We start from the raw sequence: 25,660 nt of genomic DNA on the forward strand, positions 1-25,660 counted from the left end.
CAAGAGTTGTAGGCCAGAAACAGTTTTTTTTCATGTCTTGAGTGACTTGAGAAACTGCAAGTCGCTTCTGGTGTGGGAGAACTGGCAGTCTGCAAGCCCAGGGGACGCTCGGATGTTTTCATGTTTTACAATCCTGTGGGAGGCTGAAAGACCATGAGTGCTCAACCCTGATATAAAGCATCATTTTTGGAACTATTTTTTATAAGGAGTCTGGACAAGGGAGGGGGGGGCTTCATATAAAGCCCTGAAGACAAATACTAGATTATTGCATAAAGAATATATATTAGCTTCTGATGGTTAGGGTAAGAACTTCATGGTGTGATTAATTCACATTCTACAGATATCCACGTCAACCTCTTAGCAGGCATTTCCCATAATCCCAAAACCACAAAATCTTCCGTTTTCTACATGCCTAACCTAATTTACCAAAACATCCCATGCTACAAAACCAGGGTTGAATCTGTTTCATTTCATCCCCATTTCAATTTCCTCCAGCTGTGCATTGCAGTTAGTAAGACAGATTTCAGGATGAATGCTGGGCTCCTAAGATAGCTATTTCCAGGAGCGGTATATGCTTAGGAGCATTTCTGTTTGTTATTAATATCCAAAAAGGGATGCTACATAAATAAGAGCTGCATCTGCTGTTATACTTAATGCAGTCAAGCATTACCAGGGCACAAAAACCAAGAGTTTGAGGAAGACATTTATCACTATATGGAATGAAGATGAAATCCTGGGGTGCTGTATAAACATAAACACACACACACACACATGCACACACACACACACACAATGCACTTGAAGAAATCTAGTATCTATTATTTAGGAATTTCTAAGTACTCCAGGTAATGTAATGGTGTTTGGTTGTTTCAAGTAACCATGTTCTGTGGATATGGGCATATAGTAATAACCGTGATGAGGACGATAATAATAATTATTAATAATAATGATACCATTGGAAGCTGCCATGATTTTCTTCTAGTATGGAATGCCTAGGCTACCTACTCATTAAACAGCAGGTTTTGCAGAGCTCAATTTCAGTGCTCAAATGGCTTAATAGGAGATGTTTTCTTTGGCACCTTCACTCTTTGCCTCTTCAATGTTGGCCTTTCATTCATCAGCTCATAAGTCACAGGCTATATATTGTCTGGCCAGACTGAGTTCCCAAATACATTTCTGGGAGCAGTCTGGGGAATAGAATAAACATTCCATGTGTGAACTTGAAGAAACTCAAACACAAATGACCTCCTATATATACAATTGAAAATGAATCAGTTCAGTAAATAATATATCTGGCAAATTAATATACTGTTTAAATTCACAGTAATATCGAACACCATCAAATGGATTGTCCCATATACATAGAAATGCAGTCGGCGTTAAATTTACAGTAATAACAAGCAGCCTCAAATGGATAGTCCAATATACATTGAAGTGCAATCGGCGTTGTATATTCTATTGCCGAGAAGAGTAAGTTCGCCACGACCGGTTTCGGCCCTGCATCAGGCCTTCCTCTGGTGGTCTGAAAATAGTTACGTACACTAACATAAGTAACAAAATATATCCATAAAACATCATCCATTGCCTAATACTAACATGGTTCCAAACTTAACACTTGTTCTCTTTAGAGATACATGTCATTTACATTATGAAATGTATATCAAAGACACCAATAGTTACATACACAAAATATAAGTAACTACCTATCCATTGAGTAATAACTATAAACAACATTACAATATACTTACATAGTTCCAAATTTAACACTTGTTCTCCTTAGAGATACCTGTTTTTTACAGTGGAATCTAGGTCAAAGGAACAAGGAGTGGCCATAAGCATTAAAGAGTTACAAACATCCAAACATTTGTTTTTAAACAAATTGTATATTTCTAAAACAGTATATACTCACGGGATACTCTGCTGTGTGTTAGGTTCTAATTGCGAGTATGAAAAGCATCAAGGGGTTGCCTCAATTTAAAGGGGAAGATGTTAAAGAAACAGAAAGGTTTATATGCAGATATAGAAGAAATACCACCAGATGGTGCTATGAGTACCCTTATTGTATTGGGTGTATTCAATTAGGGATTTATAGTATGCTAAGGTTCTATATATAACAACTGTATGAATTTTGTTCATTTAAGCCCTGTGGATGTTCTGTCCGTAATCTGAAAATCCAATATGTTTCCCTTTGCAAAAGTTTATTATTGAAGTCCATATGTTTGGATTGTGATACTACTTCTAGTATGTGGTATTTGAATGATTCAGGACTATGCTGTAGATCACAGAAATGTTTGTACAGTATGGATTCTCTGACATGATTTCGTATTTTGCTCCTGTGCTCTATAATTCTGCTCTTAATTTCTCGACGAGTCTGCCCCACATATGATAAATTACAATCACAAATTATCATGTAAATAACCCCTTTGGTTGTACAGGTGGCAAAATGGGGAAATTTAAATTCGAATGATAGATGTTGGTGTGTCAAGATTTTGGTCTCTATCAATTGGCTGCATACTGAACAATGATGGCAGCGATAGTTGCCCACCAGATTAGATTTTACAGTCCGGGGCCTATTGGTTATGTTTGAATGTACCAATATATCCCCAATATTCCTTGTTCTTTTATATGCTACCAAAGGGGGTCTATCACATCCAGGGATGTCTCTTATTAAGTTCCAGTACTTTTTAACAGTTTTGATGGCTAGATTGGACAAACTTGTAAGTGTGAGTGGCCATATCAATCTGTCTACTCCTGGTCTAATTTTGTCCTCTAGGAGTTTAGATCTAGGAATACTGGCAACCTTCGAGTAGGCTGATTGTATTATGGACTCTGGGTAACCTCGATTTCTGAACCTGCTTTTTGTCTCTTCCATTTCCTGATTGAAGTCCTGTAGGGTAGAGGAGTTGCGTTTAATCCTGAGCATCTGTGTAAAGGGTAAATTATTTTTTAATGCCCAATGATGGTAACTGTTGTAATGTAACAAGGAGTTTCTATCAGTGGTTTTTCGGTGGTTACTCACTTTCAATCGATCATTTTCCTTTGTAACCACGACATCTAGAAAAATCAAGGATGTAGAACTGATGTTTCCTGTAAATTTAATTTTGAGGTGAATTGTATTGATCCAGGATAATAACGTTACTGCCTCCTGATGTGAATTAACAATGATAAAGATATCATCAATAAATCTACAATATTTGATAATGCCGTCCGCTACAGGGTTCTTTGTGTGATTCAAGATAGTTTCATTCTCCAAATTATCCATGAATAAATTGGCTATCGCTGGCGCGACAGGACTGCCCATGGCTACACCTTGTATTTGGAAATAGTATTTTTCATCAAACTTGAAGTAATTTTTTTCAAGAATAATATCAAGAAGATCCAACAAAAAAAAGGTGGGAGGGTGGTGATTAGGCCTCCTGTTCAAGGTTGATTCACATATATATCGTGCCTCCTCTAACGGAATATTGGTATACAGTGATATTACATCTACAGACATCAGGACTGCATCTGTTGGGATCACCAAGGATTCAATAATGTTAATAAAATGTTTTGTATCTCTAACATAGGAAGAAGTCTGTTTCACAAAAGGTTGTAAATAGTGGTCCACAAATTTAGCTAGTGGTTCTAAGACTGAGCCCGATCCGGATACAATAGGACGGCCAGGTACCGGTCTAATGTTTTTATGTATTTTGGGTAGAGTATATAGTACAGGGATTCTGGGCCATGGTGTATGTAGAAATTTATATACATCCTCTGATATATATCCAAGTGCCAGCCCTTCCAATGTCACCGTTCTTATAATTGACTGGATATGGTGTGTAGGGTCCCGTTCTATATTGAGATAATGTTCTCTTACAGATAATTGTCTATGGATCTCATCCATATAATCAGTGCGGTTCATTAACACTATGGCTCCACCTTTATCAGCTGGCTTCCAAACCAGATCTTTGTCATTAGCTAAATTGTGAAGGATGTGCCATTCCTTACTGGAAAAATTTGTACTGTATGATCTTTTTTGCTTTATAATTGTACAACATAATTCTTCAGATACTGTCTTCTCAAAAACTCTGAGGCCAATATGGTCAGTCGTAGGAAAAAAATTACTCCGTGGTTTGAAAGTGGAGGTAATAGGGTTTATTTTGGTTCCAAAATGATGTCTTAATCTAATGGTGCGAAATAACCTAGCTAATTCTATTCGCATCCTAAATGGATTATACTTAGGTTTAGGGACAAATGATAGACCTTTGTTGACAACCTCCCTCTCTTGAGGGGTTAGAACTCTTCTAGATAAATTCACGACTAGGTCTTCCGTTTGGCATTTGGAGCCTCTTGAAAAAAACGATTGGGTCTATTCCTAGTACGCCCCGTACGTCTGGGTACCCGAATGTTATCACTCCTAGTAGAGGCCATGCTACGTCCTGAACTGTCTGACATGGATTCTGTGTCTTCTTCAGAAGTATATTCACTAAACCTTACTTGTTTTTTAGAATATTGGCGTTTAGAGTATAGCCACTGGTAAACTCTGTTATTGTTGTAATCATTTTCATCCCGCTCAAACTTTTTAAGTTTGAAAGATCTAAGTTGTTGGGAAAATTCTTTAAGTTTACATGTGAGGGTGTCCAAATCAGTTTTAAACTGGTCCTCAGAGTTGAGTCTCTCCAATATAACCTGAGTTTGGGTTCTTACATTGGCAATTTCATCATTGGAGCGTGCAATAAGTAAGAGCATCAAATCCTGCGAGCACTTATTGAGAATTGCCACCCATTTTTGATTAAAGGATTCATCATCATGAAACATTCCTGGGGGTTTAAAAATCCGTAATCCCCTAGGAATTCTGTTAGCTCTGATATATTCTGCCAATGTTGAAGCATGTAAATCTAATCTAATCTCTCTGCGTTTCAGTTTTTCATACTCCCTTATGCCTGTTGCCGTGTTGGGGTTACCAGAAGTAGATTCCCCAGATTCAAACAATGATCTGTCTTTGATTAAGGATTCCTTAAATTTATCATCAAAACTTAATCCTTGTTGCCACTCAGCCATGACAAAGCAAAGCTTTGGAAAGAACACTCTAAATGGGTTCCTGAGTCAACTCAAACACAAATGACCTCCTATATATACAATTGAAAATGAATCAGTTCAGTAAATAATATATCTGGCAAATTAATATACTGTTTAAATTCACAGTAATATCGAACACCATCAAATGGATTGTCCCATATACATAGAAATGCAGTCGGCGTTAAATTTACAGTAATAACAAGCAGCCTCAAATGGATAGTCCAATATACATTGAAGTGCAATCGGCGTTGTATATTCTATTGCCGAGAAGAGTAAGTTCGCCACGACCGGTTTCGGCCCTGCATCAGGCCTTCCTCTGGTGGTCTGAAAATAGTTACGTACACTAACATAAGTAACAAAATATATCCATAAAACATCATCCATTGCCTAATACTAACATGGTTCCAAACTTAACACTTGTTCTCTTTAGAGATACATGTCATTTACATTATGAAATGTATATCAAAGACACCAATAGTTACATACACAAAATATAAGTAACTACCTATCCATTGAGTAATAACTATAAACAACATTACAATATACTTACATAGTTCCAAATTTAACACTTGTTCTCCTTAGAGATACCTGTTTTTTACAGTGGAATCTAGGTCAAAGGAACAAGGAGTGGCCATAAGCATTAAAGAGTTACAAACATCCAAACATTTGTTTTTAAACAAATTGTATATTTCTAAAACAGTATATACTCACGGGATACTCTGCTGTGTGTTAGGTTCTAATTGCGAGTATGAAAAGCATCAAGGGGTTGCCTCAATTTAAAGGGGAAGATGTTAAAGAAACAGAAAGGTTTATATGCAGATATAGAAGAAATACCACCAGATGGTGCTATGAGTACCCTTATTGTATTGGGTGTATTCAATTAGGGATTTATAGTATGCTAAGGTTCTATATATAACAACTGTATGAATTTTGTTCATTTAAGCCCTGTGGATGTTCTGTCCGTAATCTGAAAATCCAATATGTTTCCCTTTGCAAAAGTTTATTATTGAAGTCCATATGTTTGGATTGTGATACTACTTCTAGTATGTGGTATTTGAATGATTCAGGACTATGCTGTAGATCACAGAAATGTTTGTACAGTATGGATTCTCTGACATGATTTCGTATTTTGCTCCTGTGCTCTATAATTCTGCTCTTAATTTCTCGACGAGTCTGCCCCACATATGATAAATTACAATCACAAATTATCATGTAAATAACCCCTTTGGTTGTACAGGTGGCAAAATGGGGAAATTTAAATTCGAATGATAGATGTTGGTGTGTCAAGATTTTGGTCTCTATCAATTGGCTGCATACTGAACAATGATGGCAGCGATAGTTGCCCACCAGATTAGATTTTACAGTCCGGGGCCTATTGGTTATGTTTGAATGTACCAATATATCCCCAATATTCCTTGTTCTTTTATATGCTACCAAAGGGGGTCTATCATATCCAGGGATGTCTCTTATTAAGTTCCAGTACTTTTTAACAGTTTTGATGGCTAGATTGGACAAACTTGTAAGTGTGAGTGGCCATATCAATCTGTCTACTCCTGGTCTAATTTTGTCCTCTAGGAGTTTAGATCTAGGAATACTGGCAACCTTCGAGTAGGCTGATTGTATTATGGACTCTGGGTAACCTCGATTTCTGAACCTGCTTTTTGTCTCTTCCATTTCCTGATTGAAGTCCTGTAGGGTAGAGGAGTTGCGTTTAATCCTGAGCATCTGTGTAAAGGGTAAATTATTTTTTAATGCCCAATGATGGTAACTGTTGTAATGTAACAAGGAGTTTCTATCAGTGGTTTTTCGGTGGTTACTCACTTTCAATCGATCATTTTCCTTTGTAACCACGACATCTAGAAAAATCAAGGATGTAGAACTGATGTTTCCTGTAAATTTAATTTTGAGGTGAATTGTATTGATCCAGGATAATAACGTTACTGCCTCCTGATGTGAATTAACAATGATAAAGATATCATCAATAAATCTACAATATTTGATAATGCCGTCCGCTACAGGGTTCTTTGTGTGATTCAAGATAGTTTCATTCTCCAAATTATCCATGAATAAATTGGCTATCGCTGGCGCGACAGGACTGCCCATGGCTACACCTTGTATTTGGAAATAGTATTTTTCATCAAACTTGAAGTAATTTTTTTCAAGAATAATATCAAGAAGATCCAACAAAAAAAAGGTGGGAGGGTGGTGATTAGGCCTCCTGTTCAAGGTTTACATGATAATTTGTGATTGTAATTTATCATATGTGGGGCAGACTCGTCGAGAAATTAAGAGCAGAATTATAGAGCACAGGAGCAAAATACGAAATCATGTCAGAGAATCCATACTGTACAAACATTTCTGTGATCTACAGCATAGTCCTGAATCATTCAAATACCACATACTAGAAGTAGTATCACAATCCAAACATATGGACTTCAATAATAAACTTTTGCAAAGGGAAACATATTGGATTTTCAGATTACGGACAGAACATCCACAGGGCTTAAATGAACAAAATTCATACAGTTGTTATATATAGAACCTTAGCATACTATAAATCCCTAATTGAATACACCCAATACAATAAGGGTACTCATAGCACCATCTGGTGGTATTTCTTCTATATCTGCATATAAACCTTTCTGTTTCTTTAACATCTTCCCCTTTAAATTGAGGCAACCCCTTGATGCTTTTCATACTCGCAATTAGAACCTAACACACAGCAGAGTATCCCGTGAGTATATACTGTTTTAGAAATATACAATTTGTTTAAAAACAAATGTTTGGATGTTTGTAACTCTTTAATGCTTATGGCCACTCCTTGTTCCTTTGACCTAGATTCCACTGTAAAAAACAGGTATCTCTAAGGAGAACAAGTGTTAAATTTGGAACTATGTAAGTATATTGTAATGTTGTTTATAGTTATTACTCAATGGATAGGTAGTTACTTATATTTTGTGTATGTAACTATTGGTGTCTTTGATATACATTTCATAATGTAAATGACATGTATCTCTAAAGAGAACAAGTGTTAAGTTTGGAACCATGTTAGTATTAGGCAATGGATGATGTTTTATGGATATATTTTGTTACTTATGTTAGTGTACGTAACTATTTTCAGACCACCAGAGGAAGGCCTGATGCAGGGCCGAAACCGGTCGTGGCGAACTTACTCTTCTCGGCAATAGAATATACAACGCCGATTGCACTTCAATGTATATTGGACTATCCATTTGAGGCTGCTTGTTATTACTGTAAATTTAACGCCGACTGCATTTCTATGTATATGGGACAATCCATTTGATGGTGTTCGATATTACTGTGAATTTAAACAGTATATTAATTTGCCAGATATATTATTTACTGAACTGATTCATTTTCAATTGTATATATAGGAGGTCATTTGTGTTTGAGTTGACTCAGGAACCCATTTAGAGTGAACTTGAAGAAAGCCAGAGGGTGGGACACTGTACAATTCTTCTTTCTTTCATTTTCTTCATCACATTAAGACTTGAAGTGACTCAATTAAATTGGCTTGCAGTAAATGTAAAGGGCATTTGGTTTTCACTAGAATGCAAAAAGAACTTGGGGATTTCGCTGGCACAAGGACAGAGCTCGTGGAAGTTATCTTTTTTGGAATACAGTTTCCAGAATCCTACAACCAGACTGGCCAGATGGGTTTGTCAGATGCAATACTGGCTTAAAGTAGTTTGAGTCTTGGAATAATTCCAAAAACAACCACTTTGTGCATTCCACCACTGAAAAGCTGGCTTTTCACGGTGCTGAATCAGGCTTAGGGGTGCTGCTGGGCAAAGAGGAACCTTTAAGCCACTTACCCCCTTCCAGACACCAATGAAATTGGGGTGGTTTGAGACTCTCCTGTTGGGCTGCAAAGTGAGAACTGGAAATAGCTTCTGTACCTTTAATAGTTGTCTAGAGTAAGGCATTTCAGCAGGTGTTGCTTATTACCTGGTGTATTACAAGTAATATATTTTGAAATTCCCTCTCCTACACAACCATATAAAGTGCAGAATTCCACTCCATTTTTCAATCTGACAAGTCTGCTCCTTTGCTTGTGTCTCAGCTGGCATGACCAAGGCTAGAAATAGTATTCCCCTCATATCACCATTCCCTTAATATACTTCACAGTTTGAAAGGGGAGCATAGAAGCTTTAAAAACATTTGTGAGGGTTGTGGAAGACAAGTAGACCTTTTCTGGGGACACCCCCTGATCTCATATATGCCACTAGCTGTGGGAGCACCCCTTGGCCTTTTGGGGCCAGCCCCCCTGTCAATCGGTCTTGGTAAAAATGGCTTCTGTGATTTCCACCTTGAATTAAGATGTGACTGACCATTCATGACTATTAGCATCATGAGAACTACAGAAACTCTACAAACCTGAATCCTGGATAAGGGGATAATAGAAGTGCTGGAAGGGTAGGGAGAGGCTGTGGCCTTCATGGCCTGCTTGCAAAATGCATAGTGGTACCCAAATGCCCATTGTGAGCAGTGGAAAACTGGATCAGAAATAGGAGACATGCAGGCATCTGCTTCTTTGATGAACTCTCTTAAATTTAACTCATTCAAGGACAGGCTGGCTAGGATTTAAGGGAACTGGAGGGGAGGAGAGTCAAGCTACTTCTTAAGTACACCCGTCAACCATAACAGTTTTGCAGGGACAGTTCACACTTATTTTCTGCCAACCCACTTTTTCAGGTGCTTTTAAAATGTCCCAATTTATCTTTCCTACTCCCACCTTCCCCCTTTGTCTTCACTTAACTCAACTTCTGTAAACTTTTAACTTTGTATTTCTGCACCCTCAGTTTCACTTCTGATACAATAAATAAATAACTCCCAGTAGATGCAAGCAAAAGCAAACTGGGTCAGTGTCTCCTAGCTTGTCCATTCTACTTCAACAATAACATTTACTGTCTTGACCACAATCTGATTTTGTTTGGCAGCTATGTTCACCTATGAAATGCTAGAAGGTAAGCTACATAGTCTGTGTTATCAAGTTCATTCACAGCAACTGTAAAAGAAAACCCAAACCCAGTGCAGGAGATATGATCATGTGGCAATTTTTTCCGTATTAATCCAATCTTGCTTTCTTAAGCAATTTCTCCCCTTGTTCTCTGTTGAAATATACAGATTGTGATGTGGGGAAGGGGAACACTTGGGGAATTGTACAAAGTTGCCTTTCAGCTTCTCTGGACAAAATATTTCTACAGTCTTGCGGCCACAAACGTCTGCTATTTCATATCCACCATTTCCTTTACAGCTCCAGCGTGGAGACAGAATCAGTAACCTATGGGCACCTGGGGATTTTGTACTCTTTCAAAAGTAGGTCTGATCTTTTCAGCACATTTCTGCTTCCCTCCCTCCCCTTCTCCTATACACCCACTACTGTCTAATAATGGTTCCGGAAATCCGTCTGGCTTCTGTTGTGCTCTGTTGTCTGTGGCAATCTACGTTTAATAAATATGTGTACCAGCGGCTCTTCTTTTCCTTCGGGTTTAATACTTTTCACACTAATAGCTTTTAGAGCTGTGTGTCTAGAATGCAGAGTTGATACACTAACAGGAGATATCTGCAGCTTCCTTGCAGGGCTTTAGCTGTGGCATAAATGGGGTTTCAACAGCCACAGCAATACAAAGGATTGGTCAGAGCCTGGAAGTATTACTCATGTATAAGTCTAGAAAGTTTAGCTGAAACATGATCCCAAAAAATCTAGGTCAACTTATCCACAGGTCAATATAAATACTATACATTCATTCACTCTTATCCAAAAGCAATCATCCCTTTCTCAGAGAAGAGTTGGGAAAGGCAAGAATTTGGCCCATTTCTGGAGAATCTAGAAGCAGCAATGAATCTCTTCCCCTTGTGGAGAAGGCACTTCCCCTTCTCCACAAATTGACCCATGACTTATCCACAAGCCATATCAAAATCCATAATTTTACTCCTCAAACTGGCTTTTGTCATATACATGAGGTCGGCTAATACATTAGTATACACATTAAGTAGCTGCTTATAATGAATACATTTTTACTGCAATGATGGGATAATTACCTCTTATCATATTTGCAAATTGATGAGGAATAATGTCATTCCTCATGCAGTGGAACTTGCTTTGTTTACAGGTACAGGGATGTGGTGGAAGCGGAATATCACGTGGGTGAAACACCAGTTCATGCTGTAATTTTGGGCTCTGTTGAGCACGTTTAGGTGATGACAAGATGGATAACAGGAATGGGCGCTGTAGAATTGAGCTATTTGTTTATCATCTCTCTCTCCCCTCACCCCAGTGCAAACAATCCTTGTATGTTGAGATGGGTTTTGTAACAGTTTGCATGTGAAAATGAAATAAGATAAGATTTGCATCCTAGTTGGGGAAAATGAGCACAACCTGGGGGATTCCAATAAAGCTAAATTATGGGAGCTATAGAAGAGTGAAAAAAAGCCATTCTTCCCATAATATGTAGAGAAAATGTGGATTTTCCACCACAAGATGGAGGCACCTATATCCCAGGATCTGATTTTAGATTATCATCTTATTGCAGATTATCTGACAATGGAGACTCATATAATCCATTTAAAGCAGTTTATTGGGATCAGATCCTGGGATATAGGGCAATGTAGAAGAAATTTTAGACACTATCTACATTATACTATACAGTTTGAACTGTATCAAACTCAATTTTGAACTGTATCATTCAATCTGAACAACTGTAACTGGGATTTGGGGGGGAAAAACTATACCTGTTGGATTCCTCTCCTTGCCTTTCTTTTTATATTGAAACAGATATAGCCATTTCCTTGAAAACTGCCCCGACACCAGTTTGCTGGAGAACATAAATGGAAGGCAGCAAATAAGCTCCTGTTCTACTTTAGATTTATTTATTTACAGCATTTATATTCCGCCCTTCTCACCCCGAAGAGGACTCAGGGCGGATCACATTACACATATAGGCAAACACTAAATGCCTTTTAACATAGAACAAAGACAAACAAACATAGGCTTTGAGGGGCCTCGAACTCATGACCTCCTGGTCAGAGTGATTCATTGCAGTTAATTGCAGCTGGCTTGCTCTCCCGCCTGCGCCACAGCCCGGGCCTATGACGGTCAATATGAGAACAGAATGTTGGACCCTGTGGGCCTTTTGGCTGGGTTCTTGTTATGTTAAGGAAGGTTTGGACTGAAACATGTTAAACAAAAGACTGTTTCATTACTCTACATTTCCAATCCCATGCTGAGTCTTGTTCTTAACTTTCCCTACATATTTACTTGATCCTGTCCTTTCACCTCCTTCTTCCGTGCAATTAATTATTAGACCACAAACCTCATCAATCCACAGACCTGCCACAATGATGGGGAAATGAAGCAGCCCCTCCTCATAAACTCTGCCCTGTTGAAGAGGAAGCCTATAAATTGTCAGCACCGGATCTGGATCACATTTCATAAAAGCCTATTCATTCAAAGCTTTCCCTCTTAATTTCTCCCTCTTGCCAAACATAGAAGTCTAAATAAAGCAATGCAAATGAACATGCTGCTGCTCTTTAAAACCAGTCTGCCCAAAGAGTAGGTGTTACTTGTGTGTAAACAGTCTAATTTGGTTTTGTAAGCCAAACAACATTTGTCTGATCCACAGACTCTAAAACCTTACTTGAATCTCCTGGGCATTCCTGAAAATTTCAACCAGTTGTGACAGGAAAAGCGATGTGGTTTCCATCCATAAAAGAAAGATCTGGTTCAATGCTTAAATGGACACAAGAAAGTATTACACTTTCATGTAATCATTAGCCCTGACTTGAGTAGACCCACTGAAACAACACATAAATGCTTCAATATGTATTACCAAGGTCCCATTGAGTTTAAGATTATTTTAATTTGTTTAAAAATGGTGGATGCAAATGGACACCAAGTAACATGTCTGGAATGCAGGTACAATCTAGACAAACTGGAAATATGACAACCCTGCTCCACTAGCCAGGAGTCATTATTATCTTGGAATGCATCTCTATTTGGGAGACACAGCCAAAGCCCAAGCCTTTCCAATTACATAGGACTGTCCCTGCCCTGAACTAATGTCCTGCTGGTATTGCATATCAATGATGGAGGAGGTTTGGAACTAGTGTACTTTGGCTCTTTCCTACATCACTGGGCCCCTACTTTGAATCTTCCACTTTTGGAACTTAACCAAAATAGCAGTTTTGCCAGCAGGTCTCAGATCATTCAGCAAAAAAGGAAGTTCTGATGACAAAAGAGACATATTCAGTTTTGCTGTCAAAAAAGGACTTGTGCCTAATCTTCACACATGCACACACACCTGATGCATATTTGTGTTGTGCAGGTGGTAGTCAGTTGTGCCATGTAATAGTGGCAGTGAATATGGCCAAGATTACTTCTGAATGTTAAAGGAACAATGGAAGATACAGATCTATTTCGTGGCATAGGGTTGTTTGTTGTTTTTCTGACTTATAGCAACCCTAAAGTGCACCTATCATGGGGTATTTAGGGGCTGATAATGTGTGATGCACCCAAATGGAAGAACTGAGCCCTGGTCTCCAGAGTCGTATTAGTCCAGTCCTTTGCTGTGCAAGAATACAGAATCATAGAATATACAACTAAAGCACTCCTGGGCAATGGCCATTTAGCCTCTTCTTAATAACCCTCCAAAAGAAGTCTATTCCACTGTTTAATAGCTCTTACAGTTAAGATAACAGCAGATGGTATTCATTGGTAGTCTACCATCCAATTTACTTAGCTGTCAAGATCAGACAGAATCTGGTGCCTTTGTGGTATTTGGGCCCTATATAGAAGGCTATGTATCTTTTATTCCTAGTCTTGATAAAGTTTGTTCTGCATCACTGACCATTCACTAAATTGGTAGCTGTTTACACAGCTTTGGTTTCCCACTTCATGCCACAGACCTTCCTTGAAATAAGTTATCAGCACAGGGTCTTTCTCCTCTCCCTTCCCTCTGCCTCAAATCAAATTTCCTTTTGGACAGAATTTAGCAGTAACAAATTCACATTTTACCAAAGAGACTGGTCCAGCAGGCAAATCAAACAAACCAATTGTGCAAGCTGTTATGCAATGCCATGCACCAAATTGCCAAGAAGCGCATTAAGGCGGGAGTGACCTAAGGAAGTTCAAGGAGGGCAAAGTATTGGAACACATTCATGTCACTCAGGATCAAGAAGAAAGCCAAAATTTCCCCCGAACAAAGCCTTCATTGACCACATCTAAGCAGTAAAACTAAAGGACTTTTAATTAAGCACTTAATTAAGAGATGTGCTCTGTTTACTTGCAGAGAGTGATAGAACAAACAAAGTTGCAGTTCTATAATGTAATTAATTAAAGAAATGGCATCACAGCCGATTCCCTTTCTAAAAATGGAATAAGTGGACATTAATAAAATAAGAATCCAATCCCTTTATTTAATAATTTCAACCTATTTTGCTATTTCTTTATGAGTGCTCTTGGTTGCCCTTCCCTTACCCAGTATTATTTTCAAATTCTGGAATACAGTTTTATAGAATTTGTTTAACAACCTCTGAAAGACACTTTTAAGCCACAACACCATTTGTAAACCTCCATATGGCATAAAGCTGGGAAAGAAAATTGTTGAGTTTGTGCTTCCATATGACAATACTCATTTTGTTCTTCCTAATTCTGGCAAAGAGCCACAATATATTCTGGCAAAGAAGAAAGGGCACAATATTATATATATACACTTGATGTAGGAGAGAGAGGCGTTTGACTAAAACATGCATATTTTGGAAAAGTAGATACAAACTCATTCCAGCACTTATGTTTGTGTCTATCAGATTTTGTATCACAATATTTTGCATTTATTTTGTGTATATTAGATATATGTGCATACATTTAATTCATTTTTGTACACTTAACAATAATATTTTGAATTTATTTTTTTATAAATTTTCCTTTTTTGGAAATATTGCTTAAGAGTTCATTTAGAGGGGACTGGGTCTTTTTCCTAGCCTTTATTTTGTCTTTGGATTGCTTTTTCTGTTACTTTTAGATATCAGTCTCTCCTATTTTTTGGATGTTTTTCTTCCATTCATTACATTGCTTACCATAAGAAATGCAGACACATATTTGTACTTGGGAGCCATGCACTGAAGTTTTTAAAGTGATGAATCAGGACAGGGGTAGAAATAATGTGAGCTACATGTTGTTCTTTGGGAGTGAAGTCCGTTGAGGACGTGGCATTTCATCCCCAAAATGAGGCATTTAAACTATTTTTTTTCCAGTTAGGAAATGTATGTACTGTATGGGTGAGTGGTACCTTTTGTTGTTTGGAGAAAAAAAAGCAAAGGACCCAGAAAGTGACCAGAAGAATTACATCTTTTTGCTCAAAATACCAAACCAAGTGTCACAGCTCATGGAGATTCAACAAGTGATGAAAATGAACCTACAACTCCCAGCATTTGACAATTCTTGAACAGAGAGTTGTGAATATAAAATTGGGAGGAAGAGAACCACCTATGCTGCTACAGCCTTGTTAGAGACAGGATATAAGTGTAAGAAATGCATGCTTTCTTTTCTATGGAAAAAGGTAGCTGTTGAGAAAATGTTTACAAAGTTGCTAACCAAGTGTTCCTTCCTACGAAATCCAAGTAGGTTGCAAAGCCATTATTTTTAAAAAATCTAAGAAGATTCAAACTGACTGCTTTTGGTGGAGACTTCGCAATACTACCCTATACATCCTGTTTTAGCTTTCTGGTAGCCTTTAATCAACGTATTGAAAATAGAAACTAGCTTTCTGAAAACCACGCTTGGCCTTAGTCGTTGTTAGAGCCAAATGGTTGCCTCAGACAGCTGTTTTAGGTATAATGAAAGTACAGCAAATTCTTAGTTCCTCTATTTATTATTATTGGGTATTTATTTTCAGAGAAAGGGGGAAGGTAGTATTTGCTGTGCCATCGTAAACAACTCAAATCCTGCTAAATACACTTTTAATCACTAAATATGTTGTTTGTTGATTGTGCTATCCAGGAATTGAGTCTATTCTTTCATGTTCCTGGGTCAAACAGTAGCACTGAAAATAATAATTGAAAGGCGATCAACAACAAAAATCTTACCAGAATCCTGTTAGAGTGACCCAATTATCTGTTCATTTGACCTTTCCATTCTGGATAGCTTATTACATGAAATTAGAAGAGAGTGACTGGCACAAAAACATTTTTTCCTGTGCACATTCTTCTTCACCATTTATAAAAAAAACCTTGCTCATGAATTGATTTAGAGGGGGGATTTTTGAAACCTGAAAATCTCACAGTAATTGTCAATGAAGGTGAAAACTATACCTGGCATCTTATACATGCCTAGAGAGAAAGGGCTGCTTCAAAGGTATGCAATGGGTCTTGGAAAACTGCCCTGGTATTTCACCAAGATCAACAGCAAATGTAAAGCTTCAATGACAAACCAGCATTTTCTAAAGGAATGGTTACTTCAGAGAATAATTGGACACCTTGGAAAGAGCTCCATTTGGTCCAGGATTTGTTCTTCCTCAGAAGCAGATGCACATCCTTATCCTAAGCATAGCATTTGGCTGTTGGTTTGGAAAGGATGAACCAAAGAACAAAGCTCATGATAAACTCTGTCATGAATTTCTGGCAAATGAAGTCATCTTATTTATGGCTGCTTGCGCTTGTGTTCTTGATCCGCCACCATCTTTTTCTTCTCCTCCTCCCAGATCTTGGATAACATTTTGGCTTCTTCTTATTGGCATGGACTTTCAGCTGTCTGGTCAATATTGCTGAAAAGGGAGGAGGCTTGCAAGCAGTACAAAGCGCTGCCAAATAAGTCGTCATGATGTAAAGACTTTTCTTCTGGCTGCCTTGCAAGAATGGCACCTTTCCTTTGATGGCATGAAATTCTGAGGATCTGGAGAAGGAGCACACCATCCATCACATCACAGCTGTCTTCTAGGACTGAGAGCAGAGCACTTCTCTCAAGCCCAGACTGCTGTTCAGTGGCAGTTTCATAATCCAGAAGGGTACCATTCTCAAAGTAAATGCTACATTTTTTTAACAAAATGATCTACATATGTAAAAGGTAAAGGTTTCCCCTAGCATTAAGTCTAGTTGTGTCCAACTCTGGGGGTTGGTGCTCATTTCCATTTCTAAGCTAAAGAGCCAGCGTTGTCCGTAGACACCTCCTAGGTCATGTGGCCAGCATGACTGAATGGAGCACCGTTACCTTCTCGCAGAAGTGGTACCTATTGAGCTACTCTCATTTGCATGTTCTCGAACTGCTAGGTTGGCAGAAGCTGGGGCTAATAGTGGGAGCTCACTCCGCTCCCCGGATTTGAACCGCCAACCTTTTGATCAGCAAGATCAGCAGCTCAGCGGTTTAACCCACTGTGCCATCGTGGGTTATGTTTTCTACATGGGTAGAAAACATGATAAACAAAAAATTACAATGGGAGGCACAAATGGGATGGCAAATAGGATAATGGGGAAATCCTTGGTTCCAAACTAATAATAACTGAGAGCCAAGACATTATAGTAGAAGTAATACAGTATTATAGTAGAAGCAAGAATGGAGGACATGTGGTCTTCCAGTTGCTGTTGGACTTTAGCTCCCAACAAAATTCTCACTTGTCATCTTTGACACGGCTTCTGTGTTGTCCGCACTGGATCTCTTGGCAGCCCAATGGATCGGACCACTGCTGTTAATGCTATAATCTAGTAGCAGCAAACATTATTATGGTTGCCAACATTTGATGGGAGCAGCAACATCTCTCTGTATACATCAGGATGTCAAATAACCCTCCTACACCATAAAGCCCTTTCAATGGACAAAGTAGAATTGCTGTCATTCTGTATTGATGTTATGGGTTTATAGATGTGTTATAGATGTGTAACTACTTGTATTCAGGAAGACTTTGTAGTCCTATTGCTGGGCTACATAATACCCCCTGTGTCCACCTTGACAACCAGCAGCCATATACGTCAAAGTGAGGCACAAGTAGAAAGATATTCCCAGCCCCCTCCCACTAATGAGAAAGACAATGCCAATCTGAAGCAACACTACTCACTGGTGGCAAGAAGCTGGACACATGATCTTCCTTGAGTCCCAACTGTCAGCTGAATAGACCTTCTTTGCCCAATGTGATTGATGACTATTAAAAAGGGATTTGGACAGATTGTCCAGGAGATCATACATCTAACTTAGTCAAGGCAGAATATCAATGGATGCTTTTTTCCTTTCCAAAAATAAAGAAGTCCCAAGCAAATGGTGGACAGTAGGAACCAAACAATGACAACCCAGCGGCCCGTGGTTCTCACTCCTGGTTATGTCAGCTGCCATGCCTAGCACAGCCAATTGTGAAAGAGTATAGAAATTACAATCCACAAACATCTGTAGGATCACAGTTCTTCTCCTCAGTGCTATGCAGACAGTGATAACAAACTGGTGGATTTCAGTGACTAATTGAATAATTAATTTACCTTCACAAGAAAGCTTTGACTTCCAAAATAGAACTCAATATGCTTTGGCTTAGTAATTAACAAATGTGTAATTTGGAATGGTGGGTTTTTAAATGGACACCATGAGGGAGATAATCTGTGATCTGAAGGCTGGCAGGTCTTTTCTCCTTGCTGACCCAGCTCCAAAATGATCAGGCTCTGAATACAGCAAATTGCTGCAAAACTTGGCCATTCCAAAAAGTCATGCTGACCTCATCCAATGTTCTATTGATTCTTAATGCTACGAAAATGCCAAAGAAAACATAAGGTGCATGGATAGAGCTTGTTTGTTCCATTTCGATTCTACAAGTCAGCCTGTACTTGCCTAAATCAGAACAACCAGTCCTGTAGAACAGGGCTGGACAAAGCGCAGTTCCTGCTATGGACAAAAAAGAAAGCCCTCCAATTGTTCTGATTTGGTAAAGACAATCCCAATAAATTTTCTGTCATCCCACATTTCCAGCTATTTTCAAAAGGCCTCAGTTTTCCTGCTCCCCTACCACTTTTCTCCTTTGTCCTCAATTTGCTTCAGCTCCCACAAACTGAATTGAAAGGGGGAAAGGTCATTTGCAGTCAACTCAGTGGGGAGAAAAGAGAGGGATTGGCAGAATCTTGCACTTCCCTGTAAGTCCAGCCAAAAGCAAACTCTTTTCTCATTAATGACTTTTGCTATCTTGACCACATGTATCCCTGTTTTCATCTGTGAAAGGTTGGATGAAATAGTACCCTCAAACGAGAAAACATGGACATGTTTTCACCATGTATTTGCACACGTGGCCATTTTGCATCCACAGGAGTCCTTTCATACCTAAATACTCAAAAGACATCCAATTCCATCTGATTTTGGTTGCTAAGCAGGTCAGCTCTGGTTAATACATGGATGTGAGGCCAACAAAATGATACAAAAACATATGTCAAGAAGTGCTTATAAAAGAAAATAAATTAAAGGACACTTGATGCCTAGGAAAACTGTTTGCAAAAATGTAGCTGCTAGACAAAATGGTTTACACAAATGTTTAAGGTAAAGATAAAAGTTTTCCCCTGCCATTAAATCTAGTCCAATTCTGGGGATTGGTGTTCATCTACATTTCTAAGCCGAAGAGCTGGCATTGTCCGTAGACACCTCCAATATCATATGGCTGGAATGACTGCATGGAGCTCCGCTGTTTTTCCACTGGAGCGGTATCTATTGATCTATTCACATTTGCATGTTTTCAAACTGCTAGGTTGGCAGAAGCTGGGGCTAACAGTGGGAGCTCACCCCACTCCCCAGATCTGAACCACCAACCTTTCAGTCAGTAAGTTCAGCAGCTCAGTGGTTTAATCCACTGCGCCACCGGGGGCTCCACAAAAATATTTGTATTAGGGCAAATACACATAGCAATGCATGACCTATTTTAATGTTGATTCTTTTTTTAAAAATTGCAAAGCGATGCAGACAGGGACCAGATTAAGTTAAGATAGAAATTAGGCTCATGAAGTTAAGCAGAGACATTTGAAGGAACAGGTGGAATTAAATTAAAAAGCCAAAAAAAAAATGGAAGTCATGTCAGTGGCAGAGCACCTTTAGGGGGAAAAGTGATTCAAGGAAGACATAAAATAGCTTTTAAAGTCTAGTATCAATACAAGGAGGAAAATTCTGTTAATATTAAACATATTGGTTTGAAAGCCTGGAAAAGTTGCAACATCCAGAATCTTGCAAAAAGCTATGCCTTCACCACTAGTCACCACTAAGATATTCCCTTGTGTTATCACAGAAGTGGAGAATGCGTGGCCTGTGGAAAAGTCATCCTCAGCAGAGGAGGAGAGCCAAGAGGATGAGGCCCAGCAAGAAGGATTATTATACAGCGGAGGGCTCTGACAACCAGATCTCCCCTGGGTCATTTGGAGGCTGGATCAGAGACCCTATCAGGAATCCATCTCCCCCTTCAAGAGCTGGGAGGACGTTGAGGCTGAGCCTCCAATCCTAGAAACAGATGCTGACATAAACCACAGCTGGAGAGAAATCAACTGCAGAGGAGTGCTAGACTGCAAGAAAGGCAACCAACAGAAGCAGCCCTAATTATTATCAGATGCCTTTCTCAAGAGAGCGGAGGACAAAACATCCACGCCAAAGAGCTGCGCTTGTTGGATTCAGCCTCTGCCTTAGCCTGGTTGTACTCCCTGTTTCCAGCTTCCTCCTCACATTCCACTCTTTAACTCCCTTGGCTTTTTGACCTTAGTATGCTCTCCAGACTCATCTTTGGCCTTCTTGCCTGCTTCAGAAACTGGCAAGATATGGGTTTCTGTATGTGCATCTTCATGTTGCCTGTTGAAAATGTGCGTGTCGGGATCAAAAGGATTTCAAACCCCGGCTCTCTACATTGACCTTTTATCCTGAATAGCAGGTGAATCATCTCGGTGGCAACTGCATGCTGGCACCAAGATCAACCCCATTGACAAAAGTCATGAGCTGTTCTAAATTCTCCCTAAGAATCCAAAGGAAATCATGACTTTGGGACCCATGTAAGCAGTTGGGCCAGTTCTGGACAGTCAAGATTCCCTTCAGCCTCTGCGGTGGCCAGGAGATTGGTGATCAAAATCATCCTGGGGCTGATCCAGAATTTGACTCTTGATCAGCCTGTATAAAGAGTCAGTGTAAGAGTGCTAGTATTCTCACCAATGTCCTGCCTCTTCTTTTAAACTCTCAATTGTATAGTGCTGACTATACTTTTTAATGGAACACCTGGAGAAGTCTGGAGACCTCTGCCCTTCCCTATGAGTCATCCCATACTTGCCTGCATGGGCTTGCCTTCAAAACACTCCAGTAAAAATGAAAACATAGCACACAAAGCATAGTAAGGAACTGTGGAGAAGAAAAAAGACTTACCTGACTTTCCCACTCCAGCTCGACCAAAGATGGCCAGTTTAACTTCCGCACTCTTGGCCATGATGAAGGAAAGTGGGCAGTGGAGGCTGGATGCAGCAATGTCAGTGATTTACCCCAGCTGGCACAATGGATAAATGTCCAAGTCCTTTCAGGCTGACCATGTCATTGTCATTGTCAAACAACACCTATGAAAAAAAGAACCCAAACAGATGAAAACTTACAGTAAATTAAAGTATGGTATTGCAACATCCTGAACTTATGGGTGGAATGACAAGACACTGCACCTAAACTGAGCAAGATTTTGACATTTCAAGACTTAATTAAAAAAGCAGTTTGAGTTTGAGCAATAGTGAAATAGATTCTTTTGTTAAAAGTCCTAAAATAAAAAAGCTATTGAAAATCTACGGAGCAACTATGGAGCTCCATCTGTTTAGTCTGGAGAAGGCAACATGATAGCTATGTCTAAATATCTAAAAGGATGTGATATTGAAGATTGAACAAGCTTGTCTGATGCTGCTCCAGAGACTAAGACATAAACTACAGGAAAAGAGATTCCATCTGAACATCAGAAAGATGATAAGAGTTGCTTGACAGTGGAATATGTTGCCTCAAAGTATGGTGGGGTTTCCTGCTCTGGAGGTTTTGAACCAGACCCTGGGTAGCCATCAGATGGGAGTGTTTTGACTGTATATCCCTGCATGACTGGATGGCCCTTATAATCTTGATTCTATGATTGTGCGTGAAAATTATTGTGATTTTGTCAGCAGGAAAACGACCTTTGAAATTCTGTGTTTACACCCCTAGGTAAAGGTTTCCCTGACGTTAAGTCCAGTCTTGTCTGACTCTGGGAGTTGTTGCTCATCTCCATTTCTAAGCCGAAGAGCCAGCATTGTCCGTAGACACCTCCAAGGTCATGTGGCCGGCATGACTGCATGCAGCACCATTACCTTCCCGCTGGAGTGGTACCTATTGATCTACTCACATTTCCATGTTTTCGAACAGCTAAGTTGGCAGAAGCTGGAGCTATCAGCGGGCGCTCACTCCTCTCCCCAGATTCGAACCTGTGACCTTTTGGTCTGCAAGTTCAGCAACTCAGTGCTTTAACACACTGCGTCACCGAGAGCTCCTTTTACACCCCTACTTGACATTTTTCTCCAAATTTAGAGAATGCATTAGATAACCAGTGTAACTACACCTCTGCGACCTTAGAGTAAATGCAGGGATTTGTTTATGTTGTATTCCTTTGAGTTGTTCCTGATCTATGGTGACACTAAGGTGAGCCTATCACAGGGTTTTCTAGCAAAATGTATTCAGACAAAGTGTGCCACTCCCTTCCTCTGAGGCTGAGAGAGTGTGACTTGTCCAAGATCACCCAATGGCTTTCATGGCTCAGCAGGGATCCAACCCCTGGTTTCCAGATGCATAGCAGCTCAAACCACAACAATTTCTTCTATTGGGAAATGCAAGCCTGTATACAATAATAACAGGATTCCAGCCAAAACTACTTTTCTATGGTCTGTATCCTAATTAGTTCTCTACAAAGTCATCAGAAAATATACATATGCACACAATACCTGTCTTTCTAAAAAGAAAAGGTTCCCATTTTACTTTTTGTTGTAAGGCCAGCCAAGAGAGTTTTGGTTACCATCGCTAACTGTTGGCTTGACAACTACTTTTGATACTTTTTGTTGGTAAAAAAATGCTTGTGAAGTGGAGAAGGGAAGAAAAACATTGTAATGCTTTTGAAGAGAGCTGGCTCCCTACAGTTTATAGTAAGTCCCTTTATTAGTCAGCAGGAATTATGTTAAAAGCCACGCCAGTTGGACAAATATACTCATTTTGACACTTCCCCTAAATAAAACTCAGTGCTAAAAGTACTCGGAAGCACTTTGTATAACCTGCCTCTGAAGGAGAGCGTAGGGTTATATGAGGCTTGTAATGTTGCACTGAAAATGTGTGCTTTATTAGGAAACACAAGAAGTTCCCGCTCCCCACGTCCCACTCTTGTTCTATTCTTCTGAGTAAATGGAGGTGCTCTTACCCCAAAATATAAGTGACTGAGTAGGCGGTTGCTAACCTCCTGCAGTGCAGCAGAAGGGAACACTCAAGAAAATAAAATTTTGGGACTTTTCTCAGAAGAGGAGCAGCGAAGTCAACTGCCTGAGGAACTGACAGCTGCTCCTTACTGGGGTGAATGCATGTGGTGATAACAAGGCTTTCAAATGTTACTATTGTTTCCTACATATTATTATGTAAGATATTAGAGAAAGATTAAAAATAAACAAAGCCAAGGCTGACTACATTTGTTTTTCTTTAATGGGGTTTGACGCGGGATCTGAATGAAACGGAGGGTGCATCCACACCTCAGAATTAATGCAGTTTGACACCACTTTAACTGCCATGGCTCAACACAATGGAATCCTGATATTTGGAGTTTGGTGAGGTGCCAACACTCACTGGCAGAGATGATGACCTTGTATATTTACATCTCCCAGTGGTGTCAAACTGCATTAATTCTATCATGTAGCTGCACTCTGAATGAGGCAACTGCCTTGGATGAGAAGATGCTGGGATTGAGTGATGCCGATGTCTTGGAAACCTCTTAGGTGTCATATGGCCTGCTGTGAGTCAGTTACATATGGTGGAGAATATTGTCCTGCTAGAAATGTTGGAATATAATACAGTTGCCACCCTAGTCAGTTTTGGATCGTAGCCTTTTCATGCTATACAAATATACTAGTGTTATGGCTCAACTTTTAATGTCATGGTACTATCCTATGAAATAGTGTAGTGTGCTTATGTAAATTTGATGCTGTGTGCCTTCAAGTTGTTTCTGCCTTGTGGCAACCCTAAGGCAAATGCATCACAAGGACTTATTGGCATGATTTCTTCCAAAAGAGTTTGCCTTCCTCTGAGGCTGAGAGACAGTGACTTGCCCAAGGTCACCTAGTGATTGCTCATGACTGAGCAGGGACTCAAATCCTAGTTTCATGAAGTCCTAGTCTACTTCTCAACCACTACCCCACATCAACTCTCTGAATTCTGTTGAATACAGAATTCTGGATCCCATAGGATGGAACCAAGGCAGTTAAAGTGGAATAAGAGTGCTGTATTTGTATTGTGTGAAATGGTTCCGGTCATGGAGTGGCATCTTGCTCTTTGCCTAAGGCAGCAAAAAAATAAAAAAATAAAATAAAAATACTTGAGTCATCCCTCCTTCATTCTACCAAGTAATTTCAATGGTGACATTTCTTTGCAAGCTCGTTTGCATTTCTAATTCAAAGCTGCTTTTGTTAAAAAGTCAGAATGTTTGTATAAAGCCAAACTTATGCAGACAGAAGTCTGCAGTCACAGCTGAAGGTGTGAGAGATTTCAGTGTGATGACATTGTTCTTTTGGATGACTGTTCCCAAAATACTCTAGGCACCACAGGCTGGGGAATTCTGCCATTTCTATCTAAAAATATTTTTTCTCCAAGCTCAAGTTAAAGCTAGAAGTTGGGAGTTGTAGTCCAATAAAGAAACTTTGCTACAGTTTGTGTTAAAATGTGGGATAGTCAGTGATGAACAATGCCAGGACCTGATACCCCTGAAAAGCAGCTGCCAGTTAAAATAGGCTATACTGGTCTGGATGAATAACAATCTGACTTGGTATAAGGTCCTTTCTCATACTGGGCTGCATGGCATGTAATTGGCATCTCTGTCCTATTTGCTCTTCCATCCTTTCTGCTGCATCTATTTTGTAAATTTATAGTCATAGTTATCTGTAGCCTGTGGATAAAACCAATAAAATTTGGGTTGATTTATATCACCACCAAGCTGGGAGCGGTTTACACAGTCAGCATTAGACAACCATTCAAAAAAAAAAAGTCATGATAGAGTTATAGCTCCTCTGATTTACCGCAGTACAGTAATGTAATATATATAAGGGGTGAAAAATATGCAGACTTCCAGGTACTGTTAGACTATAAATCCCAGCAACATTAGTCAGTGTCTCCCAAAATGAGGAGATTGGAGTATTGGGCACTGCAGTTCAGCAACATCTGGAGAACTGCATACAGTGGATCATCCACATTCACTGGGGTTAGGGGAACAGGATAATCAAAAGTGGAAAAGCCATGAATAATAACCTATATTTTTTCAAATTTTGTTGTAACTCTCTGTTGAACTGGTGGATCTATATATGCCTAGAGAAGTGTTCTCTCTAGAAATCCCTGGGTCCGCCATAAGTCAACCAC

The 25,660-nt window shown here is 39.3% G+C and overlaps 1 protein-coding gene across 1 annotated transcript in view; it reads right to left on the minus strand.

Moving 5' to 3' along the window:
- rerg (RAS like estrogen regulated growth inhibitor) overlaps positions 1–25,660 on the minus strand; it is a 119,587-nt gene that overhangs the window by 86,025 nt on the left and 7,902 nt on the right. The window contains exon 2 of the mRNA XM_062983131.1: positions 21,425–21,609. Within this exon, the coding sequence (XP_062839201.1) occupies positions 21,425–21,485 (61 nt within the window). The 5' untranslated portion in view covers positions 21,486–21,609. The remainder of the gene's footprint in view (positions 1–21,424; positions 21,610–25,660) is intronic.

The sequence above is a fragment of the Anolis carolinensis genome, chromosome 5 (assembly GCF_035594765.1).
Source record: "Anolis carolinensis isolate JA03-04 chromosome 5, rAnoCar3.1.pri, whole genome shotgun sequence".
Lineage (NCBI taxonomy): Eukaryota > Metazoa > Chordata > Lepidosauria > Squamata > Dactyloidae > Anolis > Anolis carolinensis.